General features: G+C 41.8%; 1 protein-coding gene across 3 annotated transcripts in view; it reads right to left on the bottom strand.

Moving 5' to 3' along the window:
- Positions 1–75: 75 nt before the first annotated feature.
- The window catches only part of LZTS2 (leucine zipper tumor suppressor 2), a 75,640-nt gene continuing 55,758 nt past the window's right edge, over positions 76–19,957 (bottom strand). For all 3 annotated transcript variants that reach the window (XM_081956436.1, XM_081956437.1, XM_081956438.1), the window contains 4 exons: positions 8,488–8,898; positions 7,004–7,594; positions 5,023–5,292; positions 76–4,037 (listed from right to left, as the gene is read on the bottom strand). In XM_081956436.1, coding sequence (XP_081812562.1) covers positions 3,369–4,037; positions 5,023–5,292; positions 7,004–7,594; positions 8,488–8,868 — 1,911 coding nt within the window. In that variant the 5' untranslated portion in view covers positions 8,869–8,898 and the 3' untranslated portion in view covers positions 76–3,368. The remainder of the gene's footprint in view (positions 4,038–5,022; positions 5,293–7,003; positions 7,595–8,487; positions 8,899–19,957) is intronic.

Genomic DNA, 19,957 nt, shown 5'->3' on the forward strand with positions numbered 1-19,957 from the left:
TGCTCGTCCTTCCACGATTTACTGTCCCATCCATTAAATTTACATGTGACTTTTTTCTTAAAAGAAAACAGACAATTTCTTAGTTTTTATTTATTTATTTCACACTTTTCTTTTGGTTTGTACAACAAAATTTACACCACCTGGAAAATATACAATTTCAGAAATAAAGTAAAAGAAAAATATACAGTGGTGCTTAAAGTGGGTTAAGCGAGAGGTATAAGTTGCTAATAGTTATAGAAATGACATGCACCAAGCTTTTCCTTTGGTCTAATGGTGTTGTGTCAACACACCCATTTTGCAAGCTCTCGTAATAGTGGAGGGAAAGGGAACAATGTCCAGAAGTGAACTGAGATTGCCTCTTCTCTTGGAATGCACATAATTTCCAGAGTGTAGCTAAATGCCATCATCTTCTTACAAATAGTCCCAAACTCTAGCTGGGCTACACCCTTCACATTTTTTTTTCTATCTGTTCCTTTTTGCATAAAGAAGAATAAGAAGACCTGAAGCAAAAGTTACACTAAGCTAACCGAAAGCAGCTGCTCTCTATTCTAGCAATATGGCAATTCTTCCCGGATTGGCCTAAATAGGATGTCAAAACTGCAGTATGCTGTACTTTGGCTGCTTCCCAGCCAAAGCACCAATTCTGGGCAGTTGACTTTTTTATAGCCAGAGGAAAAAGGCTAACAAAATCTAACCAAGCTGACATAGTGAGCATGCCTTGCCCTGTCTGGTTTGATTCTCATGGCTTGGAACCAAAATATAAAACCTGCTGTCAGGGTCCTTTATTCAACCCACTGATCCAAATCTCTTCAGCCTCTTATAACCTCAAGGAAGTTTGTTTACTTTGCCTGAAAAGAGGATTCATCTCTCTCCGGGAAAGAGAGCACTTCAAACTGTAGTTAACTGGCTATTTTGTCAGCCCAATTCCTTTGGGAATGGCTTGTCTGCAGTCCACAATTTTGACTTACCCTGTTTCACTGACCGTTTTCTCCTGAGCATATACTGGAAGACAAAGAGGAGGTCAGTTAACAATCTAGTAGCCCCCACATCTTTCTTTATAGAAGACTGGGTAGGTCAACATTACCCTCTACAAACAGAACTTCTTTTCTTTGAAAAGAGCTCCTTGCAGTTGTCACTGGCCTGTGAGGGTAGAAAATCAACAGTAGGTCCGGACTGAGTGCCCACTGAAGTTATTCTATCCAAATGCAATCAATAAACTTGATTCCGAGTACAGATGCACGGAGGGCTTTAAAGGAGAGGAAGATACACAGACTAGGAATCATACACTGGTTTGCAATTAATCTTCAGCAGATAACAAAACTAGTTATTGTATCCCAACAGGATAGACTGCCCTGCAAACATTTGTAGGACTTCACAATGATCATGGTTCAGACTAGACCAGATCTTGCAAAAATGATGGGAAGGGAATATGGGTGCCTGGGAAATGGAGCTTGTGGAAATATAGAGGATATTGTAGAAGGAAACAAGACTACTATTAGGGAAATGCAGGAGATTTAAACTCAGCCATCTTTGACCATCAAATAAACAGGACATGGATGTTGGTGGGCAAACAGGTAGAGAGGCTGGATGAAGGTGAGTGGTGAGAGAGACATACCCAGGCAAACAAAGTCATGAGAAAGACACACTGAGTAGCGTTCCAACCAGGGGCAGAAAAGGTAAGTAAGAGGAAGTAGAGTCATCCAGATCCCCCCACAGCCAATAGGTGTGCTATGCTTAGGCTTTATTTTAAAACTCGCCCTTCAAGAATGGAGAGGAGGCCAGCGATGACAAAGTGATGTGAACAGAAGCAGTGGAGCCAAAATATTTGGTATAGAGCTAGGATGAAGGATTGAAGGGAAGAAATATTCTGGATTTAAAAAAACAAAAGCAAAAGAAAGTAAAATAAGTGCACAAAATTTAGTGACACTGAATTCCAACATTTTATTTGCCAAATTTTGGTGCCATAATCTAGAGATAGGCTCCTGGGATAACCGAATCCTGAGATCTGTTTTAAGTATCTTTGGCTTTTATAATACACTCTTACACATGCCTACCGAGAAGCAAGTCCCAGTGAGTTGAACACTCTTACTCTCAGGTAAGTCAATAATATGGATGCAGCAATATTTGGGGTTGGGAGGGGGGTTAGGTGAGAGAGAGAGAGAGGCTGGGTTTCTGTTTCCATAGCATTGGAGTCAGTATGCTTTCCCTTTAAAAAAAAAAAACTTAGCATAGGGTCTTCCTACAAAGCTTTATGTGGGAGAAGCCAAAGGACTTCTTTTCTTTTCGGCTTTTAAAAATAACAGAATTTAGAATCCTGAGAATCAGCTTTGAACCTAGTACAATTTATTAACATTTTTGTCCTATAAAAAGAAATAAGCTTGGACTAATGCCCAGATCCCCAATTCTTTGGCCCACATCATCTACTGGCCAAAGAACTGCCTACAAAGGTCCTTGCCCTTCATAACTATAGGATGCATGTGCAAAAAAGGAAATAAATGCAAATGTATTTCATCTGCACAGTAACAGGGTCCATAGTACAGGCTTTGATTGTATGCATTTGTGTGTTTGGATTTTTAAAAAAGATATACTTCACATACAGCAGAGAAGTGGACTAAAAATCCAAGAAAAGCCTTCCGTAGACAAAGCTTCCTCAGCCAGCCTAAAACTGGCACCTAACTGGATTAGCAGCTAATTAGCTGTTGAACAGCTAAATCTCCTCAAATTCAGCAAAAGGTGGCTGGCAGTCCATTGGGTCATTACATAAAGGTAACAGAGGAGCAGAGTAGAAGCAAAAGTGCTCTACACAATCCTGGCATTCCCATCCATGCTACCCTCATCTCCAACCAGCCCAAAGAGCAAGAGGCAAGTGGTGATTCCCAAGGTCTTACGGAAGGCCAATTAACATTGGGACTTGAAAGGCAGCAGCGTTTAACAGCCCCCTTACAAAAGCAAAGGCTATTCCTGCTTCATTTCCAGTGAAATGCTGGAATAAAGGTTGCTGCTGCTGCTGCTGCTGCTTTCAAGGGAAGGATTTGGATTCTCCTTCTCCTAGGTTGGCCAGGAAATCTTTAACCGGGTCCTCCTATACCTCCTAGAGTTAAGGCAAGCTGCCTGGCTTCACACACTATTCTACTTTTAATAGCCATTACACTGTTGACTTATTGAGAGTTCGTGACCAAGTTTAAGTGACGGAACAAGTTCTATCACTGGGATTTACAACTGGAAAGGTATCTCTTTCCACTACTGATCTGAGATTCACTGCATTCTCAGTTGCTCAGTCAGACAAAATCCCGGATAAACATGCTCCAGCCTGGCCAGTATCTCATTGTGGCAGTGTGGCCCATTCACTACAGCTTCTACAGGCATGTTCAGATCTCAGTAGCTGCAATCTCTTCCAAGCAGATGCCTTCACTTCCATGCAGCTCATATTCATCCATGTCCCGGGCCTCAAGTTCAAGACTGAGATGGCGAAGTTGGCACTCTAAATCGCGATTGTGCCGATACATCTGGATGTAATTGTGCTGCAGCTGCTTCTGGTAGCGGATGACTCTGTCCTTTTCACTTTGCCAAGTGATACGCTCAGCCTGGAAAACTTCCCGTTGCTCCTCCCCACGGCGTCGCTCACACAATAGCTCTGTGCGCAGACGTTCAGCTTGTGCACGCAAACCCTGCAGGGTATCCGCTGCTTGTCGCTGAGCTTTTACCTCATCACATTCAGCCAAAAGGGGGCAGAGTTCTCCACTAGTGCTGCGCAAGGCATCTAATTCGTGCTCCAACCTCCCTACCTTCTCACGTAGCAGCTCTGCTTCACTCTTGCGTCTGGCCAACTCGTTGGCACATACTTCTAACTCCATTGCTTTTGTACGGGCCATCTCCTGCAAACTCAAGGCCTGTTCTTCGCTCGTCTGCAGCTCAGCCCGTGCTTCTCTCAGTTGGGCCCTGAGTAACACTAGCTCATTACCCCGCTGCACGACCTCTGCCTGAGACTCCTTCAGCTGTTGCTTCAGTAATGAGATCTCACCTGACTTCTGGCAAACCTGGTGGGAAGGAAGAGAGATATAAGATGACGGGGAACATGCCACGGTGTTCCAAGTCAAGATCAGCAGAGGTAAGATCTGATTCTGTGATACGAATGATGAGAGCACCTGTTGCCTTTCAGTTCAGGAATAAAAATGGACTGAGATAGATCACAACTCAAAGTTATCTTCGGGTCAGCAAAGAATGAGATTGAAAACCCAATAACTTCAATGGAATGAACATTCTCCTGTACTTCTCTACATACAATAGATCAGCAAACAGAGAGTATTTCAGGGTAACATTTCTTCTCTCTTTATTTTCCCTCTTCTGCTGTCTTTCCCCCACATTATTTCCAAAACCATATCAGAATATGATAAAAATTTGTGTGCGTTTGTTTATCTGGGATTCATATTAACCCTTATTTTATTTAATTACATTTTTCCCTGTTTACAACAGTCCCTTAATTCAGGGTAGACTTGGGATGGAGCATGACAATTTGCTGGCAGGATGCCCTTCCTTCCACCTACATGGAACAGATATTTTTTTCTTTATGCTCTAGGAGGGAAACATCTACCGCTACCTAGGACTGAACTCTCAACCTTCTGAGTGGGAGGTGAACATCTTCCTCACTAGGCCACCACACTGCTCGCTTAATCACAGTTAACTTAGAATACAGTGGGCTGAATCCATATGATACACTGAACTATGAACCAGAGATAAAAATCTATATTAAATAGAACCATATTTTATGAAGTAATATAATGTGTGAACTGTGCGTTAGAATGTGAGAAAGTCCATGGAGTGCTAGTGTGACCAATTTGCAAAAACATTTAAAATGGTGGTGCAGTATAATTTTATGGTAATTCCAGCTTACTGGAAAAGTAAGCTTGATCTCTCTCTCACCTGTCATTGTCTAGCTAGGATGAGAATCCCCATTCTTAATGCTGATGCCTCGTTCAATTCCACGAATTTCAAGAACTACAGAAAAGCATCCCTCCCACTTACCTCCCACTTGGTCTCTTCCAACCGGGGCCCCAACTCGGTGTGTTCCCGCTCAAAGGTGGCACAGCGTTGCTCCAGCAGCTCACGCTCAGCCAGCAGCTGCACAAAATCCTCCTGGAGTTTCTTCTTCTCCTGCTGGAGCTGGTAAATCTGTAGTTGCAACACCTGTTGACTACGCTGAGCCTTTTGGGCTGATTGCTGCAGCTTAGCACTGAAGCCCTGCCGGAGCTCTTCCATCTCCTCTTTGCAGCGCCTCTGCTTTTCCTCATATACCTGGAAGGAAGATGGGGGAAACCAATGTTAGAAACTAGCCCTGACCTATAACCAACTCCTGCAGTGTCCCTGGGTCATGCAATCATCACTTGCAATCTTCTGACAAGCAAAGTCAATGGGGAAGCCCGATTCACTTTAAAATCTTGCTATCCATTTAACAACTGCGGTGATTCACTTAACAAATGTAGCAAGAAAATTTGTAAAATGGAGCAAAGCTCACAAAACAACTTTCTCACTTAGCAACCTAAATTCTGGGCTCAACTGTGGTCGCAAGTCAAAGACTACCTGCAGTCCCTTTGTATCCTGGGCTTTCTGTAACTGTGATCCTCCTTCCCAAAAGTTGCCTCAAACAAGGAGGCCAATATTACTCCTTTGCATAGCTGCAGCTGTTTTAAGTTCTAAGGAAGACAATAAATTGTGAGCAGACTGTTAAGGAAGACTCTGGACTATAAACATTAAAGGAGGACAGAATTATACTTCTAAGAGTGCCACAGTGGTTGTTCCAGACAGGAAGAGAACAAAGTTTGCGAAAGAGATTAAAACAGAGATGAAATAGTGCCCAAAAAAATAGCATGATTCAGAGGGTGAAGCAAATTCTTTATAGCAGGGGTGTCCAAACTTGGGAACTTTAAGACTTGTGGACCTCAACTCCCAGAATTCCCCAGCCAGCCGTGCTGCTTTATAAAGACAAAATTACAACACAGAGATCTATTTGGCCATTTTAAAAATAAAAGCAAGAAGGTAGATAGAGAGATATACAATTCTGTTTGATGGAGAAATTGGAAAGGAAAAATGGTTTTACATCTTTTCTAACACTACTCTGAGATTAACCAGTGAAGCGGAACAATGGGAGATTCAGGAACCAATATTTGTTTGCACAGCACCTAGCTAAACTGAATTTTATTACACAATGAAGTGATGACAGCTACCAACTTAGATGACTTTAAAAGGGAATTAGAAAAATTCATGAAGCACTTCACTATTAGTCACGATGGCAACATGCCACCTCCAAGATCAGGAGCAGCATGTCTGCATACTGAGATATTCAGCACATAACAAAGCTATAACACTAACCTCTAGCTGAAAATACTAAAATACAAGATTTTAGATTAGGGAACTTTTTACACAGCGGTTTTCTTAACAACAGGTTTATTGGCAAGAAGATGTTGCATGTAGGTACATGCAACCATTCTTATGTCACATTAGATCTCAGCAGAAATACTCCAAAATTACTTACCTATATGGTAAATGATAATAAAATTATGTGATACATTCCAGGAATTATTTATATGGAGGAAAGATCAAAGGAATAAAAGTTGAAGCAGCTAATAATAGAAGAACCGATCACAATAATGAAAATTAAATCATACTGCTAATTAATCCTTACAGAGGATTGATTGTTTTCCAGCAGTATTCCACTCGGTGCTGTAAACCCCCACCCTTTTTCTCCACTGAGGCTGCCAAAAATAAGGGAAAAACAAATCTGGCACTTGGCCTATCTGACCCTCAAGGAAGCTCATATTTCCTGCAAGTGGTTGAATATAATCCAACCAGTCCCAGCCCTAAACCAGCTGCTACGTGGAAGTTGCCTACCAGTCACTGATAAGAACAGTTTTCCTGCAGAAGCAGTTTTTAGAAAACAAACATTCCCTCCCCACCCCTGTAGATCAGAACGAGCAATACGATACCCTCATCCCCACCCCCAGCTTACCTGGCAAATGGCCACCTCATTCTCATCCAGACTCTCTCTTAAATGCTGCAGCTCAGCTTCACGCTCCCTCAGCTTCTCTTCAAGTTCATGGACAAGGAGGGCTTCATCCGCGCCATTGTGCATAGGGGAACGCCCCCCACAGGAGCCACTGTCAGAGGAAGGGTGCCCACGGCCACTCAGGGAACCCGTGCTCTTGCTTGAGGATGACCGCCCGCTGTCTGAATTTGATGGGCCAGTAAGACCGCGCGAGCTGCCGCTGCCATGGCCGTCAAGATTAGCATGGCCTATGGAGACGCTGAGTGGCTCTATTTGCTGGCTGCCCCCAGTGCTGTAGGTGGGAAGGCTGGAGAGGGAATTGCGCCCAGAGTCTGACATTGTCCCAGAGTGGGAGCTGGTACGGCAGCTCAATGAACTGAGCTTCTCTGTAGCGCTTACAGCATTGGCACCAAAGAGCTGGGCTAGGCTGGATTGGCTCTCAGAGAGCACCGAAGTCCCAGGACGCAGAACCAAGTGGCTCTGCAGTGGGAGGTTGCGGTTCTTGGGCATAACTGGCTTGAAGGCTGTGGGGCGAATTAGTGTCTTCTCTATGTTCTGAGAAACAGCAAAAAAGCAGAACTTAATGAAGGAAGGACAAATGAACTGAAACCCTCTCCCCTTCATACGCTGTCAGCAAGCCTCAAGCAGAAATACCCACATTTCATAAAGGAAAAGATGGCTCCTCTGTATCCTGGTACAAAGTCAGCGGAGGTTTGTTTCAGATAGGGCGTCATTTTCTTTATCTGGCTAGGAACAGTTCCCAGCCTAGGAAGGCTATCACAATTGGCCACCAACAGCCAACAGAGATAGAGACAACTCACAACGTTCTTTAATCAGCATGGACTGGTTGGCGGATCTTCCTTACTCCTATGTTGCTAGAGAAGCAAGCGGGGGGGGGGAGAAAACCCCTCTGACTGATATTATGTGTGTTTCTCGCATGCTTTCACTACAAACTTAAAGCGTAGGAAAAGTTTGGCAGGCCCACTGGGGGAAGAAGGAGCATTATGATTTTTTTTTTTTACTGTTCAATTTGTATTCATTGTCATATAGATCAGAAATTGGCAAGCTGTAGCCCTCAAGCTTTTTTTTTTTTGGGCAGTCCCCCAAAACATTCAGGATAATGCCGCAAAGATTCTTAGAACACATGTTGAACAAGAATGGCGTAGTTTTCCTCCATTATTTTATAGATGTCAAGTGAAATAAACATGTCTCCCAAAAAGTGGACCTACTATCCATTTCCTTTGTGTGGGAAGAACTAAACCTCAAAAATGATTAAGGAACCCAAAATTCCAGCTCTAGCTTTATGGGTGAAATCATCTCCCTTGGCTACCAGGGAAAAAAAATCAAATGAAGCACAAGTTCTCAAGAGCCTAATCACCAATAGATAACCTATCCTTGCTCTAAACGGAAAGATCTAATGGTCCTGCCAAAATATTGCCTTTTCTTACCTTCTCAAGTTTCCCCGAAACAGGGACCAACTTGGGAGGCGGTCCACGGATGATGCCACTCCGTGGCTTGTCATCCTGGAGATCTTCTGCATCACTACAGGGGCTGATGGGAGACACAGCTTCAGTCCATTCTTCTTCATTGCCGTAAGCATAGCTGCTCTTCTTTGTAGGGAGTCCATGGCACAGGAGCTCTTGGGAGCCAGCATTTCCACGCAGGGGGAAAGCACCAAACTCAGAGGTGGCCTTATGGCAAGGCCGGCCTGAAATAAGGCTACTGACACTTCCCATGTTTGCAGGGGATGAGCTGGCAGTATTAGAGAGTTGGGAAGCCCCTTCAGTGGCAGATTCAATGGAGACAGGCAAGGTCTGCACTATGGCCATGATGGTCGTAGTAGAGCCTTTGCAGGTGATCTTAAAGAAAGAAAATATATATCTATATAAACTGAGAACAGGCACTAAAGACAGTTATATTACTTTGAGCTTTGTGTTTTGGCTATTTTTATGAAATGCATAAAAGTCTGGATTTCTGCAAATCTGGACTGAGACTTACATTCTTTTAGGATGGGGTCACATAACAAAAAACTATGCCTAAAGAAATAAACTATACTTTTACCTTAATGTGTTGACCTGGATCATATAACATATTAACAAATAACCCAACCCCATTTTTTCCCTCAGTCTGGCGTCCCGTCTGATTCCCAGCTACTTTTAAACTGTATCAATACAATACAATACAATACAATACAATACAATGCAATGCAATACAATAGTAGAGTTGGAAGGGACCTTGGAGGTCTTCTAGTCTAACCCCCTGCCTAGGCAGGAAACCCTATACCGTTTCAGACAAATAGCTATCCAATGAAGGCAGTTGTTTGGAATTATGGTATTGATTCTGTTTATGTCTTGGATGATTGGCAAAAAAATATTTATTTTCTGTTACCCAAGTAATTAAAAGTTCAAATTGCAATGAACCACAATGTAACTAACCATCGCTGAAATCAAGACCCTTACTCTTCTTGTCCCATTTCAATATAATAAATTACTATTAGTCATATTTAAATGATAGTTTTTTTTAATGATATAAAGCTGGGGAAAGAAATAGCAGTAGCTGATGGATGTACAGATTTATTGAAAAACTTTACTGCCAGTTTCATTAAAAACGGTTACTGCCTACTGTGCCAAAATAAATCAGTTTCTCAATATTATTACTGTACTGTAGTCTGAAGCCATAGAAATTTGGTTCTTCAAAAGGAAATGGAGGATAAGAGTTTGGATAAGAACATTTTTTGCCAATTGCCACTGGATAACAGTAGGCAATGCAACTTCTACCTTCCTCCCCTTTCACACATACACACCAGAGGTGGGTTGCTCCTGGTTCAGCCCAGTTCGGCCGAACCGGTAGTGGAATTCAGGACTGGGTCGCAGAATCGGCAGTGACCCAGGCCTGCCACGCCCCGAACTGGTTCCCTCGCCGCCACTGGGCCGCCGCCATTTTGGTTTTTACTGACTGTGCATACGTTGCAAACCGGTAGTAAAACCAGCAGCAACCCACCCCTGACACACACACACTCACTCCCTCTCACACAGAGAGACAGAGACAAAGAGAGAGAGAGAGAGAGAACACAGCAGCCTGTCTAACTCTCCCAACATTAATTCAATTTCCCGTATATAAAACAGTGTGTGTCCTTCCCCTGCCACATAAGCATGTGTTTTATGAAAACGATATCAGCAGAAGTGATAGCAAAGAGATTCACACTCTTGCTGTGTCTAGAGAGAAGTGGGGGACAGAGCTCAATCTTCTTACTCGGTCCAATTTCCAGACCTGGCCTCTGTTAAAGACAACACAAGCCAGGCCTTGGACTCCATAAAGTTATTTATTAGTTCCCAGCTCCATGCCCTACCACACTACAGGTCATTGGAAAGGTCTGTTAAAAAGGCTAAATGGAGGAAGATGAAAGAAGCAGCTTTGGGAAGAATGGATAACCTCGACAAGAAGTGGAAAGAGAAGCAAAGAATGATAAAGAACAGAGACTTTGCATCTTTCACATCTCATTCACACAGGAGACATTAGTGGCCCATCTATTTGATGCAACTGTTATGCAGAGGTTGGTGTCAGTCACAGAAACACGCTAAGAGACTTTGGGCCAGCGCAACTGCTGCACAATGTTGTTTGGAAAGGGGAATTGGACAACAGGGTGTTATGTATGGACTGCCTTGATCTTTTGGAGAAAAGATAGGATAAAAAATAAACATTCTAAATTAGACGAAACTAAGATTGGGTAATTTATGGTTCAGCTGGCATTTTGGGGTCATAACGGTCATCTACAATTCAGTTATAATAGTTATGATAGCTGTAATTAAAGCATAACACGGATTGCTTATTTGAACGATACCAATACAACAACTGTACTTTGTTATATTAAGTTTAGCATGTTATGTGAATCCAGCCAAAGGACATCAAAGTGTGGATTAAGAGGCCCAGGAAATTATTTTAAAGCCTACTTTCCATGGATGACGATGGTAGGGTGTCTTTTTCTTTCTTCCCTTGATTCAGGCAGACTGGCTAAATAAAGCACCAGAGCTTAGAGAATCTGTGGTTTGCAGATCTTCCCATACTTCTCATGCTCTGGCGTTCTTATGCAGATGCTCTGTTTAGATGAAAACCGAACCCAATTTTACTGGAATGAGGTGTTCGGGTGGGAGGGATGATTTTTGTTTTGTTTTGTTTGCTGAAAATGCCTCGAGTCTAATTTTGTTTCTATTTCAGTGTTGTTCTAAACAGATGCTGCATTGAGTTTCTATGTTAAGTGTGTGTGGTATATGTGCATGCACAATATCTAAATCGGAAAGATTCGGTATAATTAATCTAATGTTTCATTGCCGACCTCACAATTATTCAGCAGCAGTGAAGCTTCTATGTATATGCCACAGCACGTACACACTTCTACACACACAATCGTTCAGACACAGAGACCTCTTGCACACATACCCAAGTGGCAGGAATAGAATAAGATCCACTATCATTTACAGAAAATTTTAACCTACTACTTTCCAGGCATCCTGTGTGTGTGTGGGGGGGGGGGGTGTTTCGTCTCTCAGGCTTTTATTTCAAAGGAGCATAATGTCACCTACCAGGGGAAATAGTAATAGCCCAAAATATGCTCATCTGGAAAAAAGATAAGCCTCTCCTGGCCCTTTAAGCCCTGGGGGTTAATGTGGATGACCTCTACCTACACCGTGATGGTTTATTCCAGTCGCCTCTCCTAAGTAAACAGTAACAGTTGGAAGGGACCTTGGAGGTCATCTAGTCCAACCCCCTGCAGAAGACCTGTACTAGGGATTCGAACCGCCAAACTGACGACCTTTCTGATCGACAAGCTCAATGTCTTAGCCACTGAGCCACCTGGTCAAGCAAGCGTAAAGGGGGGCGTAAGGGTAATTGTAATAATAGATTTATATGCCTCCAGGAAAATGTGAGTGTGTCTGTTATCCACAGTGCTTTGGCACTGTGAAGGGTTTACAAGCATTTTCCTTCTGCAGTTGTCTAAGTCTCACAGGAATCAGAAGCATTTCCACTTAACCAAAAAGAAAAAAAAACGTTACATAAAATGTTTTTGTAAATCCATCCCAGAATACCACTTGCGCTTTCTGCAAGAGCATTCTCCTGTTAATTAACATGACATGTAGGAGGCACTTTATCTATTCAGGACCTGCAAAATACTTGTCTGGGGTGATAAAATAGGAGGATTCCAGGAGGGTTTTCCATGCTCTGCCAGCAACAAAGGAGAGCACTGGGGTGGGAGGGGTGGGGGTGGGGAGTCCAAATAGCAACAACAGTAACAGCTGCCCCCCTCCACTTCTGCCAACTCGGCCTCCCGCTCCCTTTGCTGCTGCCTATAGAACAGATTTCCTTTTTATAACCTGCCCTCTGTGCTGTGCTTTAAATAGAAAACGCCTGTACCTCCTGCTCCTGCTGGCAGTTCAGGATCATGAAGTGGAACTAACTCGCATTTATTTTAACCTTAGGCACTAGACCAGCCCTTGCTCAGCTCCATTTTGGGCAGAGCTGGATGTCACTAGCACTGCAAAAACAACACATTTGCAAAGGAGAGATAGAAATGCTGAGGAGAAAGAAAAACTATGACTTCTGGTTTAATATTTGGCTATGCTTCTCTCTTTTTTCTTTTTGCAAACATTTGCTTCTGCCCCATTGTCTGCTCTCTAATGAAAGACAGGCTCCTCCAATAATCCCCAGGGCAAAGGGGCTTAAGAGCTCATTGCACTTTTACTGGGATGATTAAAATGAAAAACTCTTGCTCTTGATTTTAAAGCAAGGACAAGTCTTTGGATAAAGCCTCTCAAGTTACACCTCTAAATAAAAGGTAAAGGTTCCCCTTGCACATATGTGCTAGTCGTTCCCGACTCTAGGGGATGGTGCTCATCTCCGTTTCAAAGCCCAGGAGCCAGCACTGTCCGAAGATGTCTCCGTGATCATGTGTCCAGTATGACTAAATGGAACGCTGTTACGTTCCCACCAAAGGTGGTCCCTATTTTTCTACTTGCATTTTTACATGTTTTCGAACTGCTAGGTTGGCAGGAGCTGGGACAAGTAACAGGCGCTCACTCGGTTACGCAACACTAGGGATTCGAACTGCTGAACTGCCGACCTTTCTGATCAACAAGCTCAGAGTCTCAGCCAATGAGCCACCACATCCCTACACCTATAAATGGAGATATGCAAATCAGAATTATAGCTACTCCTTGACTTACAGGCAATGTTTAATGACCATTTAATGACTCATGACCAGTTCTCACACTTATGATGGTTCCAGCATCCCCAAAGTCACATGACCAAACTTCTGATGCTTGCCAACTAACATGTATTTACAATGGTTTCAGTGTCATGGGGCCCTGAGGTTGTCATTTTCCATCTTCCTTGAGTGCTTCTGATAAGCAAAGTTAATGGGGGAAGTCAGATTCACTTAATGACCGCATGATTAACTTAACAATGTAGTAATTCTCGTAACCATGGCAAAAAAGTCATAAGATAAGGCACAACTCAGTTAACATCTGTCTTGTTTAGCAAAGGGAATTCTGGGTTCAATTGTGGCCATAAGTCGAGGACTATCTGTACTTTAGACTAAGGCAACCATCAATTCTGGGGGGAACAAAAACAGCAGAGTTTGTATTTCTGATATAGTAATCCTTCTCCCCAAATATGGTCAGAAACTTGACAAGACGTTGAGTACTGGACACAAATTACAGAAGAGAAGGAATAAGGAACGCACTGCTACTCCTCATCAAGCAAAACCTAATGTATAATACAGAGGCATGTTACACAAGCCTTAATAACACAAAGAAAATACAATGATAATATGTAAAAGCAGATTAAATTAGGCGCTGAATGTGTCATGATTCTATGTTTCCAACAGGGGGTCCCTCTCAATATTGTGAATGCAGCTCCCATTATTTCTGACCATCCGCAGCCATGTTGACTGATGCTGCCGGGAGTTATAAGAAAAAATTTTTTTTTAAAAAAACAATTCATTCAGTTATCACTATTTCTCACAGATTAAACATAGATCAAGTTTTCTTCTTGTACTACAATTGCTCAGTTCATCAATCCAAGACGTTTGCTTCATTAACGATTATTTCTACATTATTCCCTTTTTCTATGTCATCTCTCCTTTCCTTATCCCTCTCTGCCCTCCCTCTCACCCTCACCCACAGCTGTGAGTACATTTAACCTTCTGCTGTAAACTATACTCCATGCATCAGATGAAGTGGGCTGTGATCCATCAAAAGCTTATGCCATAACAAACTACTTCGTCCAGTACATGGTCTAAGCACATCTTGTTATTTTTGCCACCAAAAAACCCAAGAAGCTACTCCTCTAGAAACATTAGCAGGGAATCCTCCCGGACCATAATCTGGTACTATCAGGATACTTTGGGATGTAGTGCACATAATTCCTAGCTAGCATGGTACAACTGCAAGTTGCCTAAGGTTGAATCATTCTGTTCAGTTCAGTATTCTTTGTACTCACTGGCACCAACTCCATGTTTTCTGATTTTACTCGTAGATGTACCTGATGATGCTAGTTAGTAGACCCAGAATACTAACAGAATAACAAAATAAGAGCATTGGAAGGCACTTTGGAGATATTCTAGTCCAACTCTCTTCTCAAGCAAGAAACCCTATACCAGTTCAGTCAAATGGTTGTCTCTTCTTAAAAACTTCCAGTGATGAAGCACCTACAACACAAGTGTCAAATTCACTGTGTCACATTACCGTCACATGACGTTTCATGACAGTTTTCCCATTCGCAGAGCTGGGGTTGGCTTGGCCTCCATGTGATACATCTGACCCACCAGTTTGACACCCCTGACCTACAACTTCTGGAGGCAAGTTGTTCCACTGATTAATTGTTCTGTCAAGAAATTTCTTAGTTTTAAATTGGTTTTCTCCTTGATTAGGATTAGTTTCCATCCACTGCTTCTTCTTGTGCTTTCAGGTACTCTGGAGCAGGGGTCCCCAACTCCTGGGACGCAGCCCGCTACCGGGCCATGGCTGGTTCAGAACTGGGCCATGCAAACGGCAGAAACTTGCAAACGGAGCTTCACAAGAACCCAACACTCGCACAAGAGGAGCTGCATGCATGAATGGTGAGCACTTGCACTCACATGTGCAGCTCCACTTGTGTGAGTAGAAACTTGAACTTGTGCAAATGGAGCTGTGTGCATGTCCATGCCTGCCACTCACACGGAACTATCCTCCCTCCCCCCTCCTTTCACCAGGCTGCCAAGCCAGAAAGGTTGGGGAACAATAAGTTGACACCCTCTTCTTGTGACAGACCCTTAGATATTAGAACACTGCTATCATGTCTCCCCTAGTCCTTCTTCTCATTAAACTAGATATACCCAGTTCCTGCAACTGTTCCTCATATGTTTTAGTCTCCAGTCCCCTAATCATCTTTGTTGCTCTTCTCTGCACTCTTTTTAGAGTCTCAACATCTTTTTTACATCGTGGCGACCAAAACTGGAGGCAGTATTCCAAGTGTGGCCTTACCAAGGCATTATAAAGTGGTATTAACACTTCAGTATCAGCATTGACGGAATACCAGCTTCTCCCTTTTAAATTTATTTTTAATGTTTAAAATATTACCAAATAGAGCGAGGCAAAGGGTGTTATTTGCAGGCATGTTGGTACCCCAGGCACTACACCAGAGATCTCAGAAAAAGACCCATGGACAGTTTATTTTGACAAAATGAACACACAATTGGATCAAAGCTTTGAGCTGGTGGAAATACAAGATCAAATGCAATTTGTCCAGGGTCATGGATGTCTACAGGCAGAAATGATACCGTGTGCATCATGATGTCATCATTCAAATGGGGTGAATTATGTACTCTGCATCTATTGCATCCCAAAGTAATTAACGTAAGTCAAATGCGGCTAATGGTCACCTTAAGTTCGAAATTAGAAACGTGAAATCAGAAGAATTCAAAATTGAAAAGTCGGAGGAAACAATAGAGTGACCACAAGTGGGGGGGAAAAGAGAGGAAGCAAAATAAAAAGAGAACTGCACTTAAATCAGACTGCAAAAACTGAGCAAAAAAAGTAACTTTTCTGTTCTGGGCGAAAGATATCAACAATAAACAACTGAATTTGGGGAGGCGTTCATTTTTAGAGAGTAGCAATTTGTGTATTCATGACAGAAGAGATTTTATCAGTGAGCCTTCAACCAAATGAAAGATTTTGCTCTTACACATCGCGAAACAAGGGGAGTTGCTTTTATTTGTTACTTTTCGTTATTATCCAGATTTTTGAAGTCCACAGACTTGCTACACTCCAAGCCATGGTGACAGAATCTAACTGAGAAAGTGGAGCCAATGTACTCACCAATCAGCATTAAATAGTGATGACAAAGTGGCAACTTTATACATGTAGAGAGCTTACAGAGGGGTGATTCCCAGGAGTTGGAATATAACTTTGTATTTGGTAGGCTTGATTCTTCATCGTTTGATGAATAGGAGGGGACTATCATAACAGAACTGAAGAGAATTATCTAAAAAGCCTTCATTTCAATGAACGGAACAAACTGATAACTGATTGTACTGAAGGATGACTAATCTATGTAATCTGAACAAATCAAGTCACTCTCTCACAATTAATTGACTTAATTTTAAAACACAGGTAGTCCTTGACTTACGACAGTACATTTAGTGACTGTTCCAAGTTACAACAGCACTGGAAAAAGTGAGTTATGACCGTTTCCCACACTTATGACCTTTGCAGCATTCCCTCTGTCATGATCAAAAGTCAGACATGTGGCAATTTGTTACATATTTATGATGATTATAGTATCCTGGTGTCCTTTTGCAACTCTCTGACAAGCAGAGTCAATGAGGAAGCCAGATTCACTTAACAATGGCAGGGATTCACCTAAAAACTATGGCAAGAAATGCAGTAAAATGAGGCAAAACTCACTGAAAAAATGTCTCACTTACTAACAAATTTTGGGCTCAGTTCTGGTCATACGTTGAGGACTATGTGTACACTAGTTCTCTTGATTACACAGGGGGGGGGGGGAACCAATTAAAGCATAAAAGCAGCATGAATTGTAACACTCAGAAGGATTTTCTTATATTCAAATACTGAAGTATCTTATGTCCAAGTGGCTGGATATGTAGTTTTATAGATTTGAGATTCTTCATAGGATCACTACCTAAGGGAGGGGTCCTACTTCCTTACCAGAAGAACTATCTTGTGGTAAGATGGGCAGCCAATAAATTTTATAAATAAATAAATGTGGCTTAAGAAAGCTCGCATTAAATACACCCAGTAAGGTTTAAGCCATTCAATCTGGCCAAATAGGCAGCTAAATTAAAATCAAACCACCCCCACCCCCCAAAATAAGATGATAAAGTAGTTTTCAGGGGGCAGTTTTCCCAAATTGCTCACTCACAGCATTGAAATGAAAAGGAAAAACTGTTCAGTCCTCATCATTCATTGGGGGTATGCTGAGTACCGTAAGGGAATTTTGGGGGTGAAATTAGAAACCGGGAAACCAAAAATGTAACCCATATCTTGTTCCATATATTTTAATCTAAAGGTTGAGAATACAAATGCAGGTGTACTTAATTCAAATTAGCTTCCCTGATTAAATTTGCCATGTTTTGACATGTGCACATAAGGAACTGGAACACAGTGAAAACTGCTGCCATCATTCAGGGCGGAGGCCTTGTCCATCTGGCCGAGCTTTGTCTACTTTGATCACCAGCAGCTCCCCAGGGTCTCAGACAGTGACCTTTCTACCAGCCGCTATTTCATCCTTTTAACTAGAAATGTCAGAGAATGAACCTAAGACCTCTTGTGTGCAGTAGCCTATCGAGGAGGGGAAATGCCTCACATTTAACGTGTACACCAATTCACATGCAAGTATTCCACCTTCATTAATCTGGTACAACCAACATTTTCTGCTCTCGGTCTGATGCAGCCTAATAACTTTCTAGTTCCTATAAGCATGCTTTGAAAAGGACAGTGCTGCTGCCAACATTTTCCTTGGGTTGTGGCTAAATCCCCTTGGAGAAGCAACTCAGTCACAAACCAGATGGTATAAACAATACAACTCTGAAGTTATAATAGGCCCTCAGAAAACTACCCAAGGCAAATAGCCACCACAATCTGATAGCCTGAATGGGTGACCACAAGGGCACCAGAACTGAAGGGAAGATCAGGATTACATGATATTAGCTTAGTTATCTTTGGAGCCTTCATCTCCCAATAAACAATTGCCTACAGTTGGCACAAATCAGTTATTTTTACTCAACGGCCTTCAAGAGAGTGAATCAGACTACAGCTCCATCATTCCTAATCATCATGGCATTAGTTGAGACTAGAATTTATTTTTTAAAGCCACAATTTTTTTCAAAACCTTTTCTATAACAACTGTTGCATGTGATTGGAAAATACTCAAGAGGCGGTAGTAATATAAAAATGTCACAAAAGTAATCCACAAAAGCTGCAGAACTATAAAAAATGTGAGGCTATCCACGCTGACCATATATCAAAGCTGATGCGAAATCCTTTTGCTATAAGTATAGTCCAAAAACTAAATTTAATTTCATGCATGTACATAACATAAACTGACCAACAAAAATTTAGAGATCTTGATAGACTTTATGACTACATAATAGTATACCCAGCTATAGGAAACAGTGAATATTAATGATTTTTAAAAGATTCTACCAGTGACAAGTATTCTTCCTGCTGTGTTAACTAATGTTTTTAGGTTTAATAACAATCCCAAATGAACCATTTTATAATAATCTAGTTTGGATAAAACTGAATTTACAACTGAAAAAAAATGTTTATTGGTAATTTCAGCAAAACATTTTCCAACATTTATCTTTTGAAGAAAACATGCCCTCTCCGGCTCACACTTGCTACTCCTCCTCATCCAGAGTAGACATCTGTCCCAAAACTAGATCTGTATTGCAAGCAGTCTCCTGCTGCTTTAGACCCTGTTTGATGTCAGGATCCTCTTGTTTGTGGCATAATCAACATCACCCAGCAACCACAGAACTAAGGGATTATGGGTGAAATAATCCAACAGCAAAAGCTGAAGCAGGAAACAAAGCTGCTGTTTTCATGCAAATACAGCTTGAACTGATGAACCTAGAACTCCAGGGAGGTCCTGAATTTGACTTCACAGCAGGGTCATTCTCAGAGACAACAGCCTAAGAAACTTGCACGCTCTGCTACTCCAGGCCTAGCACCTGGGAAACCCATTATCCAAGACAAGAGAGCTCAATAAGGTCAGTTCAGGGGAGACTGTTTTTGAAAATAGAATAAAGACATAGAGACTCAAATATCGGAAGAAAACATAAAGAGTTTTTTAATAAGCAAATCCCCCCAAAGGATGTGAAATCCTAAAACTGAGAAAGTAGAACTGATGGGTTCTTAGTTATGGAATGCATTTGATGATGAGGGTTAGCAACTGTAAGTGGTCAATAGCTTAATGGAATTTCATAGAATCAAATTTTAAATGGTCTATCTTATATTATTCCTAAGACTATGTCATGATATTATTATCCCTTCCACATTTAAGAGGACAATTCAAAAGTTTTCTGTTTAAACCAAGGATTTCAAAATACGAATACTGTAGCTTAATGTGTGATCGGTATTTGAGTGGACACAAGAATTGCCTCCAGTAGTCTCTATTTATTAAGGGTGTTCTACCATCCCTATTATCAATCATGATCATGTAGCACATGAAACCATGGTTTGCTTAACTACATTTAGTGAATGAACCTGAATTGAGTTCACATACCCACTAAACCCATATCAATCACATTACAACCTAGTGGAGTATGTCGACCTACCTCTTGCTAGTAGAATTACAACTCTAGTATTAGTTTAAATTGACTTTTTATTTTCCTTAAGAGAAAGCATGAAAAATGAAACA

This window comes from Natrix helvetica (assembly GCF_964273705.1).
Source record: "Natrix helvetica genome assembly, chromosome: 5".
NCBI lineage: Eukaryota > Metazoa > Chordata > Lepidosauria > Squamata > Natricidae > Natrix > Natrix helvetica.